The sequence below is a fragment of the Chelonoidis abingdonii genome, chromosome 7, assembly GCF_003597395.2.
Source record: "Chelonoidis abingdonii isolate Lonesome George chromosome 7, CheloAbing_2.0, whole genome shotgun sequence".
NCBI lineage: Eukaryota > Metazoa > Chordata > Testudines > Testudinidae > Chelonoidis > Chelonoidis abingdonii.
The window spans coordinates 108529776-108555474 of NC_133775.1; the positions used below are offsets into that span (position 1 = coordinate 108529776).

At 46.7% G+C, this 25699-nt stretch overlaps 1 protein-coding gene across 2 annotated transcripts in view; it reads left to right on the forward strand.

The window, feature by feature from the left end:
• Positions 1–15315: 15315 nt before the first annotated feature.
• Positions 15316–25699, forward strand: part of CYFIP2 (cytoplasmic FMR1 interacting protein 2) — a 61356-nt gene continuing 50972 nt past the window's right edge. Inside the window, exons 1-7 of one of the 2 annotated variants that reach the window (XM_032800477.2) lie at positions 15316–15469; positions 17879–17968; positions 18186–18263; positions 21046–21147; positions 22516–22697; positions 24058–24154; positions 25215–25343. In XM_032800477.2, the coding sequence (XP_032656368.1) occupies positions 15353–15469; positions 17879–17968; positions 18186–18263; positions 21046–21147; positions 22516–22697; positions 24058–24154; positions 25215–25343 (795 nt within the window). In that variant the 5' untranslated portion in view covers positions 15316–15352. The remainder of the gene's footprint in view (positions 15470–17878; positions 17969–18185; positions 18264–21045; positions 21148–22515; positions 22698–24057; positions 24155–25214; positions 25344–25699) is intronic. The other variant, XM_032800478.2, reaches the window with a different exon arrangement.

The window sequence follows — 25699 nt, forward strand, 5'->3', positions numbered from 1 at the left end:
GGATGTGTGAGCGCTGCAGGGAGACTGGGGGCAGGAACTGTAAACCCAGGTTTACAATGCAGCGTGGGTGCTCAAGAGTAGGCTTGTCAAAACTGAGTCCACAAGCCCAGGTCCCACAGACCCAAGTTTAGTGCGCAGTGTAGATTCATAAACTCTAAGGCCTTGGCTACACTGGCGCTTTACAGCGCTGCAACTTTCTCGCTCAGGGGTGTGAAAAAAACGCCCTCCTGAGCGCTGCAAGATACAGCGCTGTAAAGCGTCAGTGTAAACAGTGCCGCAGTGCTGGGAGCGCGGCTCCCAGCGCTGCAAGCTAATCCCCATGAGGAGGTGAAGTAGGTGCAGCGCTGGGAGAGCTCTCTCCCAGCGCTGGCGCTGCGACTCCACTCACACTTCAAAGCGCTGCCACAGCAGCACTCCTGTGGCAGTGCTTTGAAGTTTCAAGTGTAGCCAGACCCTAAGGCCAGAAGGGACTATCATGTTCATCTAGAGTGACCTCCTGCACATTGCAGGCCACAGAACTTCACCTACCCACCCCTGCAATAGACCCCTAACCTCTGGCTGAATTACTGAAGTCTTCAAATCTTCATTTAAAGGCTTCACGTTCCAGAGAATCCACCATTTACACTAGTTCAAACTTGCAAACGTGCCTCATGCTGCAGAGAAAGGCGAACCCCCCTCAGGGTCTCTGTCAGTCTGATGTGGGGGAAAATTCCTTTCCAGCCCCCAATATGGTGATCAGTTAGACCCTGAGCATGTGGGAAACACCCACCAGCCAGGGAATTCTCTGTAGTAACTCAGAGCCCCCCCATCTCACGTCCCATCACTGGCCATTGGGGATATTTGCTGCTAGCAGCCACAGATGGGCTACATGCCATTGTAGGCTGTCCAGCATTCCATCCCCTCCATAAACTTGTCAAGCTCAGTCTTTAAGCCAGTTAGGTTTTTGCCCCCAATGCTCCCTTGGGAGGCTGTTCCAGAACTTCACTCCTCTTGTGGTTAGAACCCTTCGCCTAATTTCAAGCCTAGACTTGTTGATGGCTAGTTTATATCCATTTGTTCTTGTGTCCACATCGGCACTTAACTTAAATATCTCCTTTCCTTCCCTGGTACTTATCCCTCTGATGTATTTATAGAGAGCAATCATCTCCCCTCAGCCTTCTTTTGGTTAGGCTAAACAAGCAGAGCTATTTGAGTCTGCTCTCATAAGTTTTCCATTCCTCGGATCATCCTAGTAGCCCTTCATAGAATCATAGAATATCAGAGCTGGAAGGGACCTCAGGTCATCTAGTCCAAACCCCTGCTCAAGGCAGGACCAATCCCCACCTAAATCATCCCAGCCAGGGCGTTGTCAGGCCTGACCTTAAAAACGTCTAAGGAAGGAGATTCCACCACCTCCCTAGGGAAACCATTCCAGTGCTTCACTACCCTCCTAGTGAAAAAGTTTTCCCTAATATCCAACCTAAACCTCCCCCACTGCAACTTGAGACCATTATTCCTTGTTCTGTCATCTGCCACCACTGAGAACAGTCGAGATCCATCCTCTTTGGAACCCCTTCAGGTAGCTGAAAGCAGCTATCAAATATCCTATCACATAAATCCCCCTCATCTCTTCTCTTCTGCAGACTAAACATAGCTCCAGTTCCCTCAGCCTCTCCTCATAAGTCCTGTGCTCCAGCCCCTAATCATTTTTGTTGCACTCCAACTGACTCCCTCCAATTTTTCCATATCCTTCTTGTAGTGTGGGCCCAAAACTGGACACAGTACTCCAGTACTCCTGTCTCTGCACCCTGTTCCAGTTTGAATTCATCTTTCTTAACACACCAAGAGAGCAGAACTGCACAGAGCATTCCAGAGTGAGGTCTCCCCAGTATCTTGCATAATGGGTACTCACACTTCCTTGTTTTTACTGGAAATATCTCTCCTCGATCCATCCTAGGACTAGGTTAGCCTTTTTCACAGCTGCATTACATTGCAGCTCAATAGTCTTCTTGAAATCAATCAATACATCGGATGTGTTCTCCTCTCTGTCACTTCCAACTGATATGTCTCCAACTTAATAGCAAAAATTCTTGTGTTAGTCTTTAAATTAATTACCTTGCACTTTGCACTATTAAATTTCATCCTATTTTCTATTTACTTCAGTTTACAAGGTCGTGTCCAGATCTTCTTGTATGATTACAGGTCTCATAGACTCATAGACTCGTAGGTCAGAAGGGAACAATATGATCATATCTAGTCTGATACCTCGCACAAAGCAGGCCAACAGACCCCTACCCATTCCACTTTTATAACAACCCTAACCCATGACTGAGTTATTGAGTCCTAAAAATTGTGGTTTGAAGACCTCGAAGCTGCAGAGAATCCACCGCAAAAGTGACCCATTGCCCCACGCTTGCAGAGGAAGGCGAAAAACCTCCAGGGCCCCTGCCCAATCGCCCCTGGAGGAAAATTCCTTCCCGACGCCCAATATGGCGATCAGCTAAACCCTGAGCATGTGGCAAGACTCACCAGCCAGCATCCAGGAAAGAATTTCTCTGCATAACTCAGATCCCAATCCCATCCAACATCCCTCATAGACCATTAAGCAATTTATCTGCTGATAATCCAGATTAATTGCCAAATTAACCTATCCCATCATATCATAGCCCCTCCATAACTTTTACAAGCTTAGTCTTAAAGGCCAGATAAGTTTGTTGCCCCACACTTCCCTCGGAAGGCCGTTCAGAACGTCACTCCCCTAATGTTAGAAACTCTCGTCTAATTCACAAGTCTAAACTTCTAATATCCAGTTTGTACCTCATTCGTCCTTGTGCCTACATTAGTATAAGTTAAATAATTCCTCTCCCTCCCTAACGTTAATCCCCCTGATTAGATTTATATAGGAGCAAGCATATCCCTGAGCTCTTCTTGGCCAGGCTAAACAAGCCAAGCTCTTTGAGTCTCCTTTCATAAGGGAGGTTTTCCATTCCTCGGATCATCCTAGTAGCCCGTCTCTGAACCGTTCAGTTGAATTCACCTTCTTAAACATGGAGACCAGAAATGCAGCACAATAATTCCAGGTGGGGTCTCACCAGCGCCGTATATAACGGTACTAACACCTCCTTCTCCTTCGCTGGAAATAACCGTCGCCTGATGCACCCTAAAACCGCATTTGCTTTTTAAGGCCATATCGCATTGGTGGCTCATAGACATCCTGCTATCACCAATACGCGAGGTCCTTCTCCTCCTCTGTTGCTTCAACTGACGCGTCCAACTGTATATTAAAAATTCTTATTAATTAATCCCTAAGTGCAGGACCTTGCACTTTTCACTATATATTTCATCCTATACTATTACTACCATTTTACAAGGTGGTCCAAGACTTCTGAATAGTATCCCGGTGCCTTCCCGTGTTAGCAACAACCCCAGCTCAGTCAATCCAAACTTTAATTAGCACAATCCCGTCTTCTGCGCCAAGGTCAGTAATAAAAGGGTTAAATAAGAGTCGTCCCAAACCGATCCTTGAGGGACTCGCTAGTAACCTCCTTCCAGCACTGACAGTTCACCCTTCAGCAACCCGCTGGAGGTCTCCCCTTTCAACCAGTTCCTATCCACCTTCACAACTTCACTATCGTCCCCATCTTTTCCTAATTTAACTACCCAGTTCCCCCATGTGGAACCGTGTCAGAAATGCCTTCTGACATCGAGTAAATTAGATCACCGCATTTCTTTGTTAATAAATCATGTCACCTTCTCAAAAAGGGAGATCAGGTTGGTTTGGCAACGATCTACATTTAGTATAATCCATGTGCATATTTCACCAATTATACCATTTGCACCTCATGTCTTAACCAACTTTCCCTTTAAAAATTTTTTCCAAGACCTTTTACATATGACAGACGTACAGCAGACAGGCTATAGACCCGATCGGCCAGCCCGGGGCAGGCTGCCCGCTTGCGGGGCTCCGGGCAGGAGCGGGGCTGCAGCCCCCTGCCCCCGAGACCTCCCTGCAGCCGGCGGCGAGCCCTGCCTTGGGCTCTGCTGGGGATGCCCGGCTGGCGGCCCCTGGGCTGCGCGGGGTTGGGTTTATTTTTCATGCCACCGTCGGGGGGTATTTGGGTCCCCCCATGCAAAGCACAAGAGGCAGGTGCTGCCGTTCCCTGGGGGCAGAGGGACAGGGCCCAGATTAGCCGTGCAGCAGCTATTGCAAGATGATGTATCCCAGAATGCTTCGGGTACCTGCAATATTCAGCGCCTCCCTGTTTATTCTAGTGCACACACTAGGCAGGCAAAAAAGCCTAATTTTCCCCCGTTTTCACTCTGCACGGAAAATGTGATGAGCCAGAATTAGTGGTTGGAAGGAAATGCTGCAATCTGGGGGAGCAAACGCCTCCTGACTCAAACCACAGCACACACACCCCAGTTGCTCGTGGATTTGTAATAATGGCAGCTTTTAATTAGAGAATTTGAGCAGCCAGATGCTGCAGGGACCCTGTGATTTGGGTGTATGCGAATAATGGGGATGCTCAAGGGGAAATCGGATGAGATGCACAGTGACTAGCAGAGGTGAACGCACAAGCAATCAATGGAACATCATAAAAAGTATTGCCCTGGCCATAGTGTTCCCCTGGCTCTGCTGAAAGAGAGCAGGCAGAAGAGGTTGCAGTTTGAGTTGAGGGTGCAAATTATGGACATGAACTTTGTGAAATATGTGGTTTTGCAGACTATATTTTTGGTTCATCACTAAACCAGCCAGAGTTTGCAGACCTTTCCTCCCCTCTCCCATCGTTTAAACTCACGATCACTTTTCAGCCATGAGGCATTTTCAAAACAAGTTATGCACCCGGTAACGTCTGAGTCGAACTTTCCAAAGCCATGATGTTTGAGTGGGCTGGAAATAAGGGGAAACAAGTTAACTCCCACTCTGGTGCCAGTCAGGTCCCGAGTGAAAAGAAATGAATGGCTTTTCCAGGAAATTTCTGAAGGGATCAGGAATGAACAGTGAGAGGCAAACTGAAATCTTTGTGCTTGCTTCTGTATTTTTGCTGTGGTTTGGAGGCAGGCGGTGGTGTCTAGAGATGAACATTTATACTTTGGCAAGGAAGAGGATATTGCATAGCTTGGCCCACCTAGCCATCCGTTGCTTTCAGCATGGGGATTTGTAGCTGTGTTTTTTGGATCACAAGTATCTCACTTAATTATGTCAGGTCACTAAACCACCCAAGCCTTCCTGCTCTACATGGGAAACTAACCCCCATCCGCCACCCCCATGCTCATGTTATAGATTATGAGGATTGCCAGATGTTAGTCACCTTGACAGATTCCTGGGGCCAAATTCTGCTGTCTGCTATACCAATTTAAATCCAGAGTAATTCCTCAGTGAAAAGAATTTAGCCCTGGTGTGTACAGTTGATTTTTGTTAGCAAAGTTTATGTAAACAGGTGGTGCCTTTCGTTCTCAGACCAGGGTCTGTGCAACAAACATGACCACTAAGGAGCCCGAGGCGGAATATTATAATAAATAATAATAACAGTCATAATTAATAATTTATCAACTTGCATATATCCAAGAAAAAGAGGAAGTTACTTTTTAAATGATTGACTAATAAACAGTGACATTTCTTTGTCTACGTGTGACATTTAATTTATACTCCACCTATTTCTTGCCATCTACTGGCAATCAAGATTATTCTTAGACTAAGGCCATGTCTACACCTACAGCGCTGCAGCTGTACCGATGCAGCTGCGCCCCGTAGGGCATCTGGTGAAGACACTCAATGCTGGTGGGAGAGAGCTCTCCTGTCGGCATAATAAAACCACCTCTCTGAACGGCAGAAGCTCTGTCCACGGGAGAAGCTCTCCCACTGACACAGTGCTGTGTGCATGAGTGCTTAAGTCTGTGTAACTTATGTCGCTCAGGGGGGTGGTTTATTCACACCCCGAGCGACATAAATTATGCCGACATAGGCTGTAGTGTTGACATAGCCTACTCTTATGTGCTCACCCATACTAGGAACATCTCTTCTTCCCAAAATAGCCCTTGACTGACTTACTTTTGTGCCTTCTGCATACATTTTTTGGTCAGATGAGTATCTCCGTACCAGCACCAGAGTATCTGAGCACTTCACAAACATTGATGAGCTATTCTTCTAAAGCCCTTGTAGAGGAGGGAAGCATTATCCCCATTTTACAGCTAGCAAACGGAGGTACAGAGAAATTAAGTGCCTTATGCAGGGAGCCTTCAGCATTGCTGGGAATCAAACGCAGGTCTTTTAAGTATCAGACAAATGCCTTAACCACGAGTTCATCTTTCTTCCCCGCAGCTGTGCTCTCTCTCCTATATGGCCCACTTTGCCACCCCTCTCTTTACATGTTTCCCCATGACACTGCAGCCTGGTCTCCATGGTATTACAGGCAGCATGACTAAAGGTGCAATGCTCTGTCTGGAGTAGCCCTTGCTGTTTGTTTCCCTATCCCCTACCCTTACAGCTGTTTTGGCACCAGCACGAGTCTCATCTGCTGGATCTGGGCAAGCTGACTAGATCAAACAACATAACTCACTTCCTCCCTGTCTCTCCTCCACTGCAGCTTCTGGGTAAGCAAATTGCTGGTTCACTGTTGCTGGCTGGTAGGCTGCTTGTGGATATAGTGCACGAGCTATTTGGAATCCTGTCCCGAGCTTGAGTGAGGGGTCCTTCTTCATTCCTCCAAAAGTTATACTAATCTGAAGAATCAAGACTTGTCTGTAGGTCATAGCCAGGAATGTAGCTAAAAGAGACTCTGTGGCCTAAAGACATTTCATGGCAAATACTTCAAGCCTGTTTTAAGCTTTAGGCATAAAATAGAGGACCTACACTTGAATCCCAAGTTCAAATACCACGTGGGTTGAGTCACCCCTTTATCGTTCGGAAGAAGATCTATCCAGTTCCATGCAGAGTTTTTTGATGAGAGATGCCTTGAAATTCCTAAAGTTTGGCATCCTTTGAAAAGCTTTTCCCTGTCATCCTTGGCCATTGTTGTGCAAAGTGCTGGATAGCACTTGCTGGCTGCATTTGAGCTGTGCTGTGTTTATGTGAATAGATTTACATAAAATCTACACTATAGAGCAGGGGTCCCCAATGTGGTGCCCGCGGGCACCATGGCACCCACTGGGGCATCTAAGTGTGCCTGAGTACTGGCCGGCGGATGAGCATCGGCTGAAATGCTGCCAACGAGCAGTATCATCCAGAGGCGTCACTGCTGAAAATCGGCAGCATTTCAGCGGCGACACCTTTGGATGCTGCTGCTTGTCGGGGTATTTCGGCGATGACGCCTATTGACATTGCTGCTTGTCTGCTGCCACGGCCCCCAGTGGCTCATCATCTGGTGCCTGCCAGATGAAAAAGGTTGGGGACCACAGCTATAGAGTCTATAGGCCCTGGTTCCTTTGTGTTAGGCATTCAACATCATTATAACAAAGAGACAGTCCCTGCCCCAAAGAGCTTGCAATATTAGTGGATGAGAGACAGCAGGTTTATAAAGCAGTTAGACATGGAGAGCACAAAGTTATAGTGAGCTCCTACTGATCAGCATGAGAAGCAGCCGTCACAGCACACCAGCTGCTTATCCATTGTTCAGAGGGTTGGGGTTTTTTGTAGATATCATGGCAGAGGAGGGTTTTAAGGAGGACAATGTGGTGATTTAGTGGAATTTTGTGAGGATTTGCTCCCATGCGTAAGGGGCAGCATAGGAGAAAGCATGGAGGTGCTTGCTGGAGAATTTGAGAAATCGGTGATGGAGATATAAATTGCTTTGAGGATCCTTTGGGATGAAAGGTGCAATTAAATGGGAAAAAAAAAACCTCTTAATAGCTTGGGTTGGATCCTGTAATGCTAATGTTTGGCTGCCACTCAAAAGTTATTGAATCAACTGTGAGGTTTGTAGGTGTGATGCCATTTGGTAAAGTTGCCTCTCTGGTCTGCGTGTGAGTGTGGGGAAGAGAATCATTGCATGATAAATACCAAAAAAGATAGTTGTAAGTGATTATTTCTTGCTCCCTGGCACTTGAGTCTGCGACAGATATGGCAGGATATATTTCCCGTCTGAAAGATAAAGATCCACCTTGTGTGCATATTAATGAAGCGCAAAAGCCCCATATTCACGGGTGATGTAATCTACCCCGGGTGTGTGTGCAGTTGTGCTTTCAGCTGATTGCATTTCTGTTGCAAGGATGATCTCTCAGGCATGACAACACAGGAAGCACCTCAGTGAACCACAAATAGAGCTCCAACCGTTTTTACACTGCTCAATCGTCTCTTTTGAACGTGGAATGTAAGAGACCCTGCCCAGGAGGCACAGATGGCTGCTGCTGGTTAATGCTCAACGTTGGCTTTTTGATCACTGACCTAGTGACCCCACCGCCATATTCTTGGAAAAAGACAACCTCTCCTCAGTTTGATTTGGTCGTTAGACTACAGTGGCATTAACTGGCCTAAGACAGCACCAGATGAATTCACCATTCCAGCCTCAGCATTACTGTTCAAAAACCTTCCATTGAAAAGACAAGGAGGGAAATTTTGCTTTGCGTCATGGTCACTGCCTAATTTTCTCTCAAATGTATAGTCTCTCCTTATGGCTTGGTGTTTGCATGTAAAATTCCACAGATTAGAAGAAAATATTGCATGGATTACAGCCCTTTGTTTCATCTTCAGAACAGCCATAGGCAAGTTCCCCAGAGTACAGTACCATAAAGGGGAAGAAAGAAAAACCCCTCCCTCAAATAAAGTGGTTAAAAAGGAGGTGTTCCTGGCTTTTCAGAGCTATGTATGAATCTACAATACTAAAACAAAGACAGTTCAGCAGAAGAGAAGCATCAGTCCTAACCCCTAAATCTCATCAAGCAAGAATTTCTCCCCTGGATGCAAGGATGGGTCCCTTGAGTATCCCTCCTGAAGACTTTTCAGCTTCTTATTATTGCTATTATTATGCGTGTTCTAGTAGCACCTAGGACAGGGGTGGGCAAACCTTTTGGACTGAGGGCCACATCTGGGTATGGAAATTGTATGGCGGGCCATGAATGCTCACAAAATTGGGGGTTGGGGTGTGGGAGGGGTGAGGGCTCTGGCTGAGGCTGCGGGCTCTGGGGTGGGGCCAGAAATGAGTTCAGGGTGTGGAAGGGGGATCAGGGCTGGGGCAGGGGGTTGGAGTACTGGAGGGGGCAGGCTCCAAGTGGCGCTTACCTCAAGCAGCTCTTGGAAGCAGCAGCATGTCCCCTCTCTAGCTCCTAAGCGGAGGCGCGGCCAGGCAACTCTGCGCACTGCCCCATCCGCAGGCACCGCCACTGCAGCTCTCATTGGCCGTGGTTGCTGGCCTGCAGGGGCGGTGCTTGGGGCAGCAGCAGTGTGCAGAGCCCCCTGGCTGCCCCTACACGTAGGAGCTGCAGAGGGGACATGCTGCTGCTTCTGGGAGCCGTGCGGTGCCACGGAATGCTTGGAGCGGGGCAACCCCTGGACCCCCCTCCCCAGAAGGAGCTCAAGGGCCAGATTAAAATGTCTGAAGGGCCGGATGAGGCTCCTGGGCCATAGTTTGCCTGCCCCTGACCTAGACACCACCCCCCATCCAAGATCGGGGATGCATCATGCTACAGACATACAGTGAGAGATGGTCCCTGCCCCACAGAATTTATAATCTAAACAGGCAAGACAGACAGAGTGGGAGGAGAAAGAGTGGCACAGAGCAGGGACATGCTGTGCTAAGGTCACCCAGCAGGTCGGTGGCAGAGGTGGGGTTAGAGTCCAGAGCTCCCGACACCCAGTGTAGCATCCCCTCCACGAGACCCTGCTGCTGCCTTACAAACAGACAGCGCTGCAAATTCTTTTGTTCTTGTGCAGATGTGTGGCCGGCTGCAATGGCAATCAGGAACGGGACTGTCTGATTTTACTTTTCTCTCTGAGGATACCTCATTGTTGTGCTTTATTATGCATAGGGAACATTTAAATTAGCACTTGGACACTGAGTCTCTGGTGACAGGCAAGAGCTTAATTTAATCCTTCTTAATTAAACCCAGAAGGCCACTACCTCCTCCTCCTTTAAATCCATCTATGCCATGATGCCTGCCAAACACTTGACAACAGCTAGATTACTGATGGGCTGTGTCCACTGCTTGTTACTCTAATCTTAATAGTCTCACTATTACCATGAGCTCTCCTCATCCATTCGTTCTTCCTTCCTGCTGCCTCTTTTCCTATATACAGCCTGTAAGGTGTCTGGGGCAGGGACTGTCTTTGCATTACAAGCGTGAACAATGCCAGACACAATGGGGCCCTGAACCTTTTTTGGAGGCTGCTTTCATCTTTCCAGCTGCTCAGTTTGTCGTAAGTAACCAGCTCATCACGGCAACATTTTCAGTTGTTGGTAAACTCCCAGCAAGTGGCACATACAATGACACATCTTGGTATTTTCTGTCTTAATCAGGCCATTTCAGAGTTCATGCTTTCGCTAACATGGGCTTGCTCGCCCTCAAAAACTTCAGTAAAGATGTTTGATTAAATACAAAGAAGTGTCCCAAGGACACTTGAGTGGATTTGAGACGTTTCACAGTGTATTATCACTGAACAATGAATGTAAAGGAATATAGGAATTGGGTAATTAAACATTGGAACCATTTACCAAGGGACTTTGCTTGAAGTTTTTAAGTCAAAATTGGAAGTCTTTCTCAAGAACATGCTAAAGCTCAGCCAGGACTTATTTGCCTTGATGCAGGAATTACAGGGTGAAATTCAATCACCTGTGTTATGCAGGAGGCATGAATGGTCTTTTCTGGCTTTAAAATCTGTGACTCTATAAATTGTCAGACAGGATCAGACCCCTGGTCCATCTAGTCCAGTATTCCATCCCTGACCATGGTCAGCACCAGATGCTCCAGAAGAAGGGGGAAAATCCCACTATTGGGAGATGTGGGGTAATTTATCCCCCAGCGAAGGTCTCATCCTAACACCGAATAGTTAGAATTTGCCTTATAGCTTGAGAAATAACAAGACTACAATAAAGCTGGGATGCATGGGTATATACAATGGTATAAAATGGTCTGCTCCTTTCTTTGTCCTACCAACGTCCCCAATCCTGCAGCTACTTATGGACGTGAGAAGCAGAGGTGGATACAGAGCTGGGTTTGGGAACCTGGGAAAGGAGACGCTGAAGGCAGTGGAGAATGAGGTTTGGAAAGAGACTGGAGGGTAGCAGGCTGGGAAAAGCACTGCCACTGAGAAAGGTTCATAGCTTCCTAGATTCCAAGGCCAGAAGGGACCATTGTGATCGTCTAGTCTGACCTCCTGTAGAGCACAAGCCACAGAACTGCCCCACGATAATGGCTAGAGCAGAGCTTTCAGAAAAACATCCAGACGTGATTTAAAAATGGTCAGTGATGGAGAATCCACCTTGATCCTGGGTAAATTGCTCCAATGGTTAATTATTCTTACTACTAACATTTATGCCTTATTTCCTGTCTGAACTTGTCTAGCTCCAGCTTCCAGCCATTGCATCGTGTTATTCCTTTCCCTGCTAGACAGAAGAGCGCTTTATTAAATATGTGTTCCCTATGTAATCAAGACACTCCTTAGTGTTCCCCCTTTGTTAAGCTAAATAGATTGAGCTCCTTGAGTCTATCACCATAAGGCGGGTTTTCTAATCATTTGATCATTGTTGTGGCTCTTCTCTGAACCTTCTCCAATTTATCAACATCCTTCTTGAATTGTGGACACCAGAACTGGACACAGGATTCCAGCAGTGGTCACACCAGTGTCAAATATAGAGGTAAAATAACCTCTCTACTCCTACCCGAGATTCCCCTGTTTATGCATCCCAGGATCACATTAGCTTTTTTGGCCGCAGAGTCACACCGGGAGCTCATGTTCCACCACCATCCCCAAATATTTTTCAGAGACCCTGCTTCCCAGCATATAGTCCCCCATCCTCCAAATATGGCGTACCCCTCCGTGATCATAGAATCATAGAATATCAGAGTTGGAAGGGACCACAGGAGGTCATCTAGTCCAACACCCTGCTCAAAGCAGGACCAATCCCCACCTAAATCATCCCAGCCAGGGCTTTGTCAAGCCTGACCTTAAAACCCTCTAAGGAAGGAGATTCCACCGCCTCCCTAGGGAACCCATTCCAGTGCTTCACCACCCTCCTAGTGAAAAAGTTTTTCTTAATATCCAACCTAAACCTCCCCCACTGCAACTTGAGACCATTTACTCCTTGTTCTGTCATCTGCTACCACTGAGAACAGTCTAGATCCATCCTCTTTGGAACCCCCTTTCAGGTAGTTGAAAGCAGCTATCAAATCCCCCCTCATTATTCTCTTCTGCAGACTAAACAATCCCAGTTCCCTCAGCCTCTCCTCATAGTCATGTGCTCCAGCCCCCTAAGCATTTTTGTTGATCAGCAGGTGCAGTGCCCATTAGTACATTCTGGGGCAAAGAGGAAACTGTTTCTGACTGCAGCATATCAGGGTGGGAAGAGGGTTTTGACTGTTGCTGTGCTTTGCAACAGTAATTTTAGCAGAAGGAGATGGAGGACGAAAGAGAAAGTAGAGTCAGTCAGTAGGGTGGGATAGTTTTGTTCTCAGCAGATGGCTTGCTGTACACGGCAACCACTACCTTGCACTTTGTGTCGTCATTCATGCTGGTGCAAAATGGGTGCAGAATGCTACCAGACAGAATGGTAGTGCTCTACCCCTCTTCTGCATTCAGTTTGCACAGGCAGTAATTGAAGACACAAGATACAGGGTAGTGGAGCATCAGGATCAGTATTTCAGCAACACATGATGTCCGAGCACTGTACACACACCGCACAGACCCCTCAGCTGTATTCCTCTTGGTGTGAGGTGCTAGTATCATGTTTTGGACACACATTTTCTTTTGTCCTTCTCAGATCTGAGATGTAAGTCCTACTTCACTCTTAGTGCTGAAGTCTAAAGGGAAACCTCAGTTCTGAAAGGAGAACTGTAGAGGAAAGATTGAAAATTGAGATTCATCTCTGGATTCCCCACTAGCCAAGCTGTGGAGGGGAGTGGTAATTCGGCAGAAAATTCAGCTCCCAATGAGACTTTTAAAAAGTATTGCTTCCCTTTGTGAAATCATCTTCGTAGTTTATGGATGGCTGATGCAGGGGTTGCAATGAGTCTTCTGATACTTGCATTTTCACATTCTGAGGAGTCTTCAGTGAACCAGAAAACACCAGAGGGGAGAAGATACTACCTCACGAAGGCTCTCCAAGAATCATAAGAATCATAAGAGGGAAGAAGCATTTTTAAAGGGTTGCAACTTATCTCTTTGCTTCATTCCACCCAAGCGCATAACTTGATTTTCCCTTTGGCTTCGAGATTCATTTGAAACTTCAAAGTTTCAAGCTTCATTCAGTGTGCCTGTTCCTCAGTTTGGTGGTTCTCATTTTACAGAGCTGTTCTAAAAATACCTTTTTGGAGTGCATGCTTCCACCTGACTCAGTTACAGTGTGTGCTTTCCGGTGTGTTGCTGTATCAAACTGTTTTGGACAGAAGAATTAAAATGGCAAAGGATTTCAGTAAGCATGGGATTGTCTTCTCCCTCATTCCTACTATAGGCACTGAAGCTTAAAAGAGAGGCAGAAAATAGGGTAGTTTAAATTTGATGTATGCATCTCTTTCCTTAGCATGTGGTAACCCCACAAGTGTCAGTGAGAGCTCTGTGTATGTAGTGAGAGGAGAATTAAACATCACATGCAGACTATTTGGAGCGGGGCGGGGGGAGAACGGTGTCTTGCACGTTTGAGGTTGACCAGTGCCAGCTCAGCTAGTTGGCTTTTGTTTGACAGGCTCAGACATTTTAGAACCTGGAAGCTAGCTGAATAATAAAAGATATAGGCCCTGATTCTCAGTGAGTTCCTCCCTGGGCTGAGCACAGGAAGAGAGGGGGCTGTGCAAAGGTGACTCTTGTTATGTTGAGGGTTTGCAATGAAAAGTTAGAGTGTTTTATGTTTTTATCTTTTCTGGCCAGTTGCAATGTAACATGACTTTGTTTCTTAAAATCCAGAACCTTAAACACACAAGAATTGAAAACAGAGAGAGAAAGAGAAAGCAGGTTGCTCCCTCAAGTAGAGAGGCACAACTCACCCCACCTTGCTTTAAGGCTGGCTCTTTGCAGACTGACTGCTGTGGACAAAGATTGCCTGCTTCCTGCAGTCAGCCTGCAAGCAGGACCAGGAACCCTTTTAGGATTTAAAGTGACAGTTTGTAATTTTTACAGTTTGCAATACACCCCAAATTTAAGCCACCATTAAGCTTCCCATATTCTGCAGCTCTATGGGGAGAAACGCAGTGATGCCTTGTGGATCCCAAAGGATAAGCAATAAAAACACAGCAGAGGCTTAAATATTTGTGGGAAAGCCACAGCTCTCGCGGCCTCATCATCTGCCTACATCAGTCTTTGGCACAATCAACAAAAAAAGATGAAACATGCAGTCTCATTCAGGACTCAGCCAAAAGCCCACTGAATTAAAGGGCAAGTCTTCTGCTGACTTCAGTGGGCTTTGGATTAGGGCTTCAGTGCAGCAGTATATAACTAAATCGAAATAATTAGCCGCTAGATAGCTTCAGATCAGGCTCTGGGTTGTCAGTCCAGGTGCTCAGATCGGCTTATTCTTGTTGTTCTTGCAGGGCACTAACCAGAGAAGAGATACAGGTGCACAGGATTCAGGGAAAACTACAGAGACAATCTAGCTATGGGGCTCCCATGGGCTTTAAGAGGAGTTAAAGTCTCATGGACCACTTGGCAGATAACGAACCCTTTCCCATTTTGCACTGCATTTTTTCAAAGATACAACGGTGAGAGAAACCCTTTTAACCCACTTTGAACATTCAGAGGGCTGAATCGGGTTTGTGGGGATTTGACCCCATGGTTCCAAGGTCTGACGGTATTTTAAAACCTGAGGCATAGCGCCCTAAGGGCTTGTCTGCATTAGAGATTTTTGCACCATTGTCGCTATGCTGGTGCACACTCTTAGTGTAGATATGTTTCACTGGTGTAAAATGGGGCTTACACCAGTTTCACACCAGACTAAACAAGAGCAAGCCCCAGTTCACACCAGTGCAGTGCATTTACACTCAGGATTTTGACCCAGTGCAAAATCTCTAATAGAGATAAATTCTAAGCCATCGTCTCTGACAATATCTTTTCATTTACGTACTGGAAACATTTTGATACCTATTAGCTTGCTGTTTGGACAGGGCACCTGAGAAGGTGCTTGAAATGCAAGCCAGACGAGGAATGGGTTTGTTCTGCTGGGTCATTTCCCTTCACTCCCTTTTTATGAATTTTTAGCGACTGTCTCCTAACATCACCTGAAAATCCAGAGCCATGACCACTCACGTCACGCTGGAAGATGCCTTGTCCAATGTGGACCTGCTGGAGGAGCTACCGCTGCCAGACCAGCAGCCATGCATTGAGCCACCTCCCTCTTCCATCATGTACCAGGTACGTACCAGCTCCCAGATTTTGGCTCAGTAAGGCGAGGTTTAGAATGATAACTCCTAATAGGTGTGAATGCAGGTTTGCAGACCAGTCAAAAGGATCTTCTAGTATGAGTAAGGGATCAGGACCAAAGTATGGAAGAAAATACGGGACAGAGGGAAGTCATTGCAACAGTAAAAGATCACAAGATGTGCTTTGCTGTGTACAGGTCCTGTTGGTTCCTCTTTCTACGTAGTGCACATATCTTATAATATACACACCAGGTAATATATAGTATGTGGATATTTATTCTTCCCCCTCACCACACTCGTGCCTCCTCGATTGGCTTGATCCCCATGTTAATGTGTAACTATGTGTGCAGTGATTGCCTTGTCATGCATGTAGGATTGCAAAATTTGTTTCACTAGGTTAGTTCGGGCACTTCTGCTGTAGCATTAGCATCTAGTACAAGTTATCAGCTCCACGGGCACTTGTGGGTCAAATTCCAGCCCTCCCAAGGCAACCCTGCCATCGTTTTTAATTCGTCTACTTCTCAAGTATTTTCACTCCTTCCTAGCCAGCTTCTTGTGAGCGCGCTGGAGGGCAGAGCGAAGTTGGTTCAGGACAACCCTATTTCAGGGAGCCCACCCAGGCGTAAATAAGGTTGAGTCTAAAATAACTGGACTAACCTGAGTCTGGAAAATCTGGTCAAGCCTGTTTCCATATCATGATTAACCCTGGGGGTTGGTTGCTAGCCTTCACCACTGCCCTCCACCCCGCCACTCCAGTCCTCAGACTGGCTCTCCTTGGCTACATCATCCCAGAAATGCATGTGCTGTATAGATATCTAGTCTCACGACAGTTATGCTACAGATGCCCTTGAAACTCTACTCTTAATCCAGGATCTGGGAGGAATCAGTTACTGAAGTGAATACAAGTTCACCAAAGGCAGTTTTGTTGTCAGTGTTGGAGAGGAGCAGCATCATGCATTTGTATCGTAGATTAGTTCACATCCAAGTCTGCCTGGAAATCAGGGGACTGAGAGTCAGGACTCCTGGGTTCTTAATCTTCCCCTGACTCTCTATGGGGTCCCTGGTCTTTTCTGTGCCTTGTTTTCCTCTCTCTGAGATGATTCTATAAAACTTACCCTACAGTGGCACAGGGAAGCTCAGCTATTTATTATTTGTGACGTGCTTTGAGGTCCTCAGTGGAGCAAATTATTCTCGCTGTCAGTAGGGTCAGCCTTTAAGTAAAGAGTTCTCCCAGCAGGTGTTTGTGGCTGCAGTAGCTGCCACTTCATATTACTAGGTTCTTGTTATGCATCTCGCTGTCCCGGAGCATCTCCTCACAGCAAGACCTGGCATCGCAGCACTTCCACCTCAGTTTCCCCATGGGGATCTTCAGCCTGCTCCTGCCATAGCCTCCAGCCCACTTCTGGGGTAGCACAGTCCCTGAGTGGAAGCCCCCTGGTTACAGGCAGGCTCCCAGTGGTAACAGCGTGTCTGACTGACTAGTCTCCATCATCCAGGTCAGGTCCACCTTCCTACCAATGGCTCTTCGCAAGTCACAGCCCTCAGCCAGGCCCTAGCCGGAGCCTAGCTTCTTGCCTCACATCAGAGCAGCTTGTCCGCCCTCCACCCCCAGTCAGTGCTCAGCTCCTGGGCTTTTCTCCTCCTGCACGCCTCCTGCTCTCCTCCCCAGACAGCCCTCCACTGCTAGGGTCTCCTGGGGGTTTTAAGTCCCACACCCAGCACAGGTGTAGTGGGGTGGGGCTGACTGAACAGGGCAGGCTGACCCCAGACCTCTGGTCTCTTAAAGGGGCAGGCTGCCCTCTGACAGCTCTAGATCCTTTTTTTCCCTTTGGCCCCAATCTATTGCCATTCACATCAGTGGGAGCAGGCCGGAGCCCTGTGTCAGTTGGTCTGAGCAGCGGCAAGGGCTTTAAAGCCAGAAGCCAGTGCCCTTCATTTCTTCTTCTCTCAGCACATCTGTGTACAAGAGCAACCACTAGGACGTGGCTTTTAGTTTTCAGCTCTGGTGCCTCAGACACATTCTCACCTTCGGGGCTGTCTGACTTGTAAATGTGTATATTTTCTTGCCCTTTATCACCATTTATTCTTGGTAACTCCTGTTAACAAAGCATGTCTTTCTGTCCCCCTCAAGAGGCTGGAGCATGAATACCGGTTAATGAGCCTGCATCTGCCTCTGACTGAACGGACCTGACTATGAGCTCCAGAATGACCGCTAGAGACTTGTTCTTTTAGACCCAAGGGTGCTGGGATCAATCCATGCAGATGACCTGACCAGAGGAGTCATTACATGTTTTTATGGGATCTTAATGAATTATTGAACCCCTTTTGACCATCTGGAGCAGCTGAACCATAACAAATATCCAGCACTGCTTTAACTCTTGACCATTTGTTGTGTCTGCAGGCTAATTTCGACACAAACTTCGAAGACAGAAATGCCTTTGTGACCGGCATTGCCAGGTACATCGAACAGGCTACAGTGCACTCTAGCATGGTGAGTCTCCAAGCCCACCCAGGACCCTTGCATTTCTAGCCCCTTCCAGGGTCTGCGCCACCACATCTTCATGGCTGTTTTTAGCTTAATTGAAGCTAGTGTGGGTATGTCTGCCCACGCTGCAGTCGCCCCTCCGATTGCAGGGTAGACATAGTGGTGCTGGTCCATAGTTTTTTCTTGTGGGCATTCCACAGCCATGCGTTTCTGTATGTTTCAGAATGAAATGCTGGAGGAAGGACATGAGTACGCAGTGATGCTTTACACATGGAGGAGCTGCTCTCGGGCCATACCCCAGGTAAGAGGTAGCACTGGATCCCTTCCCAGAAGGGACATGCTAGAGCAGCCAGCTGGCTGTCACTTACAAATGCCTCCATCTGTGCTGGAGAAATCAACCAGAAGGAGAGAAGACTAATATTGGGGTATGGTGAGAAGCTGGCATGAGACTACACTGACCCCCCAGCCCAACCAGCCCGCTGCTGGGGAGGAGCGGGGTATGGGCTGCAATACCAACAGCACTAGATAGCTGCTTTAGTAGCTGCAGAGCTCTGGGGTACATGCTTTGAGTACTTGTGCTGTGCCCAGGGCAAGACTCATCCCTGTCTGTTATGAGGAGTGCGGGTAGCACCTGCTATCATTAAAGCTGTGTTGTAGATTCCATTCTAACCCCTCTTCTTCGGATGCTCCTCACTTTCTCACATTCCTTTGGAGCTAGAAATTGTTTCAGCCCAAAGTTTATTTGCTTTCGAGAAGTTAGGCCCAGATGATTTCAATGGGAGTTAGATGCCTAAATACCTTTAGGATCTGGGCTTTAGAGTGAAAACAACGGAGCAGTATTTGGAACACACTTTCTCCCTCTTTCTATTCCACAGGTTACATTGGGATGATTTCAAACTTGACTTGTTTGGGGGCTTCCACTGAGATTTAAACATCACGTCAAGTTTGAAAAAAAAATCACTTCATTATCTTCATTGTTAAACTTGTTACAAGCCTGTTGCTTGATTCTGCCCATCTTGAACTTGAGACCAGTGCAAACTGGAGTGAAATTCCACATTTGGGAGGAGTGGAGAATTTTTTTAGGCATTTGTGTTGAGTGGCGGTTAATTGAAGCTGCTCGGGGCAGTGGCTCTGCAGTGTTGGATAGGTAGCAATGCAGGCTGAGCTGCAAGAGAAATGCAATGTATCCCACGGTTCCACTGTTTATATCGGTAGGATATAGATATTGTGCACATATACATGAAGATCTCCTGGCTCAGAGTTCAATCATGCCAAAGGCTGGATGAACACACATTTTTTGGCTGCTGGTACATTTAAGTATTGATTCAGCAATGTTTTTTGACACCTTTTCTAGCCAAATTTGGATATTTTTCTAGCCCCACGAGCTACAACAAAACCCTAAATGTTGAAGGGCCCAATCCTGCAAACACTCACACACAAATTTGCTCATCTGTGATCCTCTTGAATGATTGATTGCAGGAGCAGGCTCAAGACCTGTATGCTGTAATGTGAGCCCATGTTATGTCACTGTGGTAGATGCTCTTGCAGGGCAGATACAACATGCTTTTATTATCCACTGACACCAGGGTTTCTCAATAGTGCGATGCAGCCAGAAACCTATGTCTACATGGCTGACAAGGCTGATGGTTATGCCTCTGTGGCACCCCAGCAAAAGTCAAAATGCAGTTCTTGTGGGGCTGTCCTTTGTTGATGGCTTCATGAGTCACAGCCTCCTGGGGCTTTTCAGAGACTGAATATTTGCTTATTCCCAATGATTTTCTGTCGCTGTGCTATAATTGCCTCTTTTGATCTCTGAAACTTGCTGCAGGCAGAGTTTGAATGGATGGAGAGAGAGAGAGAGAGAGAGGGATTGCCAGGGCATGGGAAGAGGGGATTAAATTCCACAGAAGTTTTGTTTTTTTGGTGGATTAAAATCTTTACCTTCCTGGTGCTGTTACTCTGCCTATCTGAGTCGCATGCTGTGCTGCCTCTGCGCTGCCTCAGTGCATCTCTTACATGGATTCTTAGGGCAAAGGTGCTTTTATGGCCAGATGTTTTATAGCAGATTCAGCCCCAAACACATGATAGTGCAGCTGCACTGCTGCTCTAAATTGTGCTGGTTTGTATCAGCCCAACAGGAGCTGTCACATCTGTGAGAACTGCTGGAGCAGAGTGCACTCTGGCCATGCCCTCGACGTGCCCCTTACGCTAGGGAGGCTGTGCATGAGTGGCATGGAGCTGGCCATTTGGGGATTTGCTTATACAGGGATGCTGTTAAGGCAGCTTTCCTGTAGTGCAAATTCGTTGGAATAGGGGTTGAGGATCTTGCCTTACATCATAGTGCCCACACAAAAGAGAGGGGAGGTAAAGTGGAGAGAGGCCTCAGAACTGAATTTCAGATGAATTCAGAGAAGCATGAAATTTGGCAGTGTTGGATTTGGATCAGTGTGTATAACTCTTACCAGGGTGTCCATTAAAAAGACAGGGTTTGGCATTAAAGCAGGTGAAATTCGGATAAGCCTCTCCCTGTATCCAGCTTTCCCTGACCTGGATGTAGGTGACCTATCAAGATATTTTTAACTTGAAAATGAAATAATAATAATAATAATAATTAATAAAAAAGCCCCCACAACACAAAAAACCCATGACTTGCTACTGACTGTAACAGGTCTGTTCCAGAGCTGCAAGAACATTAAAACCTCAAATGTACTTAGAGTTTTGTGGCTTTGCAACATGAGGCACCAGTGCAACTTTACGGCGCGATGACCTTCCATCTTCATGTGATGACATCAAGCCAGGACTTAAGTCCTGTACGATAGCCAGGCAAAAAATGTATCAGAAGATTTTGCTTCTCAGAGCAATGCTGCAGGCTACCATCCTTGTTTATAATATCGGAAAGGAATCCCAGGTCTGAGAATTGTTTCCTTAACAACAAACCTTGTCTTCAACTCGACTGTCGTCCTTAACCCAGGCTGGGCTTCACCTTGTCATGTTAACCTTGAAATCAGCAGAGAATGGGGGCCGGTGCAAACCAGAGATGTTGTTAGAAATGCTAATGATGACCATTTGTTGCTGTTGTTCAGGTGAAATGTAACGAACAGCCAAACCGGGTAGAAATTTATGAGAAGACTGTGGAAGTTCTGGAGCCGGAGGTCACCAAGCTGATGAAGTTCATGTATTTCCAGGTAAGTGGTGAAGGAGGGAGGTAGGAGCTCTGTTCCCAGTTCAGTATTTGTGGCTCTCTGATCTCATTTCCCTGCCAATCCAGCCTGGAGGACACCTTCCCAACTCCTCTTGGTAGAACTGAGACACCCTTTAGCTTTGTAGCTGCCAGTAGGCATGTGGGATACCTCACAGCAAGATCTCTAAGGCACACAACTCTTGCCTAGCCTCAGATTTAATTATAAACTCAAAATTCAGGCCCGGGTCATAAACCTTTGGGCCCAGAAGCATATGAAGGTCCAGATGGCTTCAGCCCTCCTGTAGGTATTTGCTCTGCAATGTATTTCTATAAGGCAGCCACCCCACCGGTCTTTAGAGACAACAACTAATGCATCTATTGCTCTGCAAAAGGAAATGAAGGATTAGGAGGGAACCATCACCCTCCAGAGCCTGAACGGTGGGTGTTGTGGAAGACACAAAGGCACTTATGTCACCATTTTTTTGTTGCCGTTTCTGCAGCAGGGGGAAATATTTGAGTTCAGTGCTACTTGTGGTAGAAGATAACAAGCATGAGGTTGCTAGACCACCTGCCTCTTTTATTTTTGCTCAGATTAATATTTTTTGTTAGCCACTTCAACAGCTCCCCATATTCAATTTGCTTTGATATGACAGTGTTTTTGGAGAGGTTTCCCATTCTGTCTGAATGCAAAGCCGGGCCCAGTCCAGGCCACCCAGTTGTAAGAGTACATGCCCCCGGATAATGAAAGTCTTCTGAGGCTGGGAACCTTTCTTCTGCAGTTACCACTGTAACTGTCCAACGTCAATAAGGGCACAGAGACTTAAATTTAGCAGTGCTCAGACTTGAGGCATCCCAAAGCACTTAACAAAATAACAAGGTAGGTTCTGGCAGAGCATGTAGGCGGACAGCTGGGCTGTGCTTCAGGAGCCCACACAGAACCTGGGGCCAGGTTTCTCCCTTGCTCTTTTTCAGTGCCATGAGACCTTTAACTCCACCTGAAAAAGCTGCGCAGAAGGACTCTTGGCATAACACCTCATTTGATCTGACAGAGCTCCCCACACTATGTGAAATCGTCAGCCCAAGGCCCCATACAGAGTTTGAACCTGCATTCCTCTGGCCAGCAGTGAGAGTACTTTCAAATGAGCTGGCATATTTGTAACAAAGCCTCTTCATCTGTCATCAGTGGGGTTTGAATGTGAAACCTTGAGCACTGCAAGAGTGTACACGCTCTGCTGGCAGTTTTCCATTTGGTGGGCCGGTTGTTAGGTGGGGACATGTCGCACACATGTGCACACCGAGTCACTGGATTACATAGTTCTACTAGCACGGACAGGGCACCCGCTAAGTATGTTCCCCTCTCGTTGTCTTCCAGCGCAAGGCTATCGAGCGGTTCTGCAACGAGGTGAAGCGCTTGTGCCATGCTGAGAGAAGGAAGGATTTTGTCTCCGAGGCCTATCTCCTGACGCTGGGGAAATTCATTAACATGTTCGCCGTGCTGGATGAGCTGAAGAATATGAAGTGCAGCGTCAAAAATGACCACTCTGCCTACAAAAGGTAGGAGGGGAACTACCTGCCTTGCACATTTCTGTAGTGTGCGGGGAGGAGGCATAAGATGGCCAGGGCTGTGTCACATTTGCTTCTGACTCAGGGCAGGAGGAGGAAAGATGACCCAGTGGTTAGGATGCTAGCCAGAGCCTGGGGTTTGAGTTCCTCCTCCATCACAGACTTCCTATATGACCCTGTGCATCAGTTCCCCATCTGTGAAATGGGGACAGTAGCACTGCCCTTCCTCACAGGGATGTTATGAGGATAGAGTAAAGATTGTGAGTTGCTCAGATACTACTGTAATAGGGGTCAGATAAATAGCCTAGATAGAGAGAGCTAATGAGATTATTTTGCAGGTGATTAATGATTTCTGCTAAAATGCTGTGCAGTGCCAGATGGCTGCTAAACTAAACAACAATGGAAAACATCAGCCTAGGAGTTGCATGAATGTAGTTAGAGTTTTGCTTTTTGGGGCGTTTTCCCCTTAAAACTATAGAATGTATTCAATGCAAACCAGTCATCAATCTAGCAAAACAGAGGAGACCAAACTGCAGGAAAGAACGAACCTGCAAGGCAGCCATGTCAGGTTAAAGAGCCTGGATTACACAAAGCATTCTTTACTTGTGTTACTAATGACATGTAGGGATATTAAAGGTATAACGTTTTAAAAAGCTAACCTCAGTTTCCCTATCTGTAAAATGGGGATAATGTTACTGAATTCCTCTGTAAAGCACTTTAAGAGCAATGGATACAAAGTGCTAAAGAGCTAGCTATTATTATTTTCACCATTTATGTTGTTTGCTCATTAATAGAACTTCGCTCACTTTGGACAGTAAAACTAATCTAGGCAGTTCATGGTCACCTTCACATGCCGGTTCTCAAGCACTGGCAAAGAGTTACAGTGTCTGTACTGCAAAGATTCCAGACTAATAGCTGCATCTCCTGATGGAGTTGGTGTCCAGAGGACAAAACATTAAGCTGTGAGTCAGGAGGTCTGAGATCTAGTTCGGGCTCCCCCTCTTGGCTTGCATTACAATGTAAATGGGTAAATATCCACTTAACATCTCTGTGTCACAGTCTCCTTGTCTGCAAAGCAAGAAGAATGGACCATTCTCAGAACTGTGAAGTGTTTTATAGATAAGAGGGACACTGTAAGGGCTAAGTATTATTCTGATCAAAAAGACTGTTTTCATTTAAAATTAAAAGAAAATCATGAAAATGTTTCTATCATTACAGTATTAAATTGTATAAAACTGTTGGGGTAAAATGACCTGACTGCTGTGTTAACATGGCATCAACATTGTGACTCCATCGAAAGAGTTAATATGATACAAAGAGCCCTTGATAACACAGGATCTCCTCTTTTCAGAGCTGCCCAGTTTTTGAGGAAGATGGCTGACCCACAGTCTATTCAGGAATCCCAGAACCTCTCCATGTTCCTGGCGAACCACAACCGGATCACACAGGTGGGTTGCTTTCCTTCACTCTCTCTCCCACGACTTGCTCAGCGAAGTTACCAATTAGTTTTGCTCAGATGGGGTCACCTTCCCATGCACGGAAGGGGAGACGTGATTGCATTGGCAGGGCTAAGAGCACTGCAGGTTCGGCTCTTGAGATGGCTACGTTGTTCATTATGCCCCTGATCTAAAGCCCAAAGAAGCCAATTGGAGTCTTTCTATTGACTTCTGTGGGCTTTGGATCAGGCCTTAACTCCAGCTAACAGAACATCTGGGATGACTTTAGAGTTCTCAGGGTATCAGCTATCAGTGATAAAGAGAAGGTGTGGGGATCAAAAAGACACAAGATGAGTGGGATGAGGTTGTCTCTTTGGTAGAAGATTTACCCTTCAATCTCTCACACCGAGGTTCCTGTTTTCACCTACTGGGCATCTAGACCTTGAGTCTTCTCCGGCTGAGACATGCACAATTTAAAATACAGATGGAGCTGGGAAGGGTCACACTCCACACTTCCACTCCATCTCGGGGATTGCAGACCAGAAAAGGGCTTTGAAAAATGCTCCTTCCTGATCCCATGGTTTTTGCTGATGAGGTAGAACATGACACAAAGACAAGAGAAGACACTAGCAGAGTGGAAAGTCTCCTCTTGAGCCAGATCATTTCTCTTCCTCCTGTCATGTCACAGTGTTATGTTTGGCTGTTACCCCTGGTTCTCTGGTGACCACACTGGAAGAATCAATCTAAGGAGGGAGTGTTGTTCCTGAGGGCCTGAGCGCTGGAGAAAAGGGGTTTGTTTCTCAGGCCCAGTGTCCTAGCAAAGATAACATTTCGTATACAGCCTCAGGTGAGGCTAGCAAGTGACATTCTCCTCCTGCGCCTGGTTCTGAAACCTTGGACACAGGCTCAGGATGACTAAGAACACTAACTGTTTAACTAAACACAAATGACCTGGTCAGTCTGCAAGCTGCAGGGTGAAAATCATGCTCCTCAATCCTCCAAAAGTTTCCTCCACCTTCCTCTCATTGGCTCTTCCACTGTGGGATTAATGTGGGGCCTGTTGGTGTTTCAGTGTCTGCATCAGCAGCTGGAAGTTATCCCTGGTTACGAGGAGCTGCTGGCGGATATTGTCAACATCTGTGTGGACTACTATGAAAACAAGATGTACTTGACGCCCAGTGAGAAGCACATGCTCTTAAAGGTAAATCCCTCTTGCACGCTCTCTCGCAGTCTTTGGCTTTTATTCCATTTCTTAGCGGTGAAATCCGTTGGTGCTCCCACATGTTTTTTCTCTCCCTTTTTCTTTTCTTTATTCTCTTCCTCCCTTGTGGTGTCAGATTTGCGGAGGGTCTCTCGATGCACGCAGAGCCAGATTCTCCTCGAGACAAGGGCTAGAATGATAAAGATGCAGCCTCTCTAAGGAATATCAAAGCTCCTGCCAAGCCACTTTGCTCCCTAAGCCCATTCTCCATCTTCCCTCCCTTAATCTTTTGCTCCTTCCTTCAGCTGGGAATCCATAATCTCCACTGCTTCCCCCACTTCTAACCTTTACTTCTC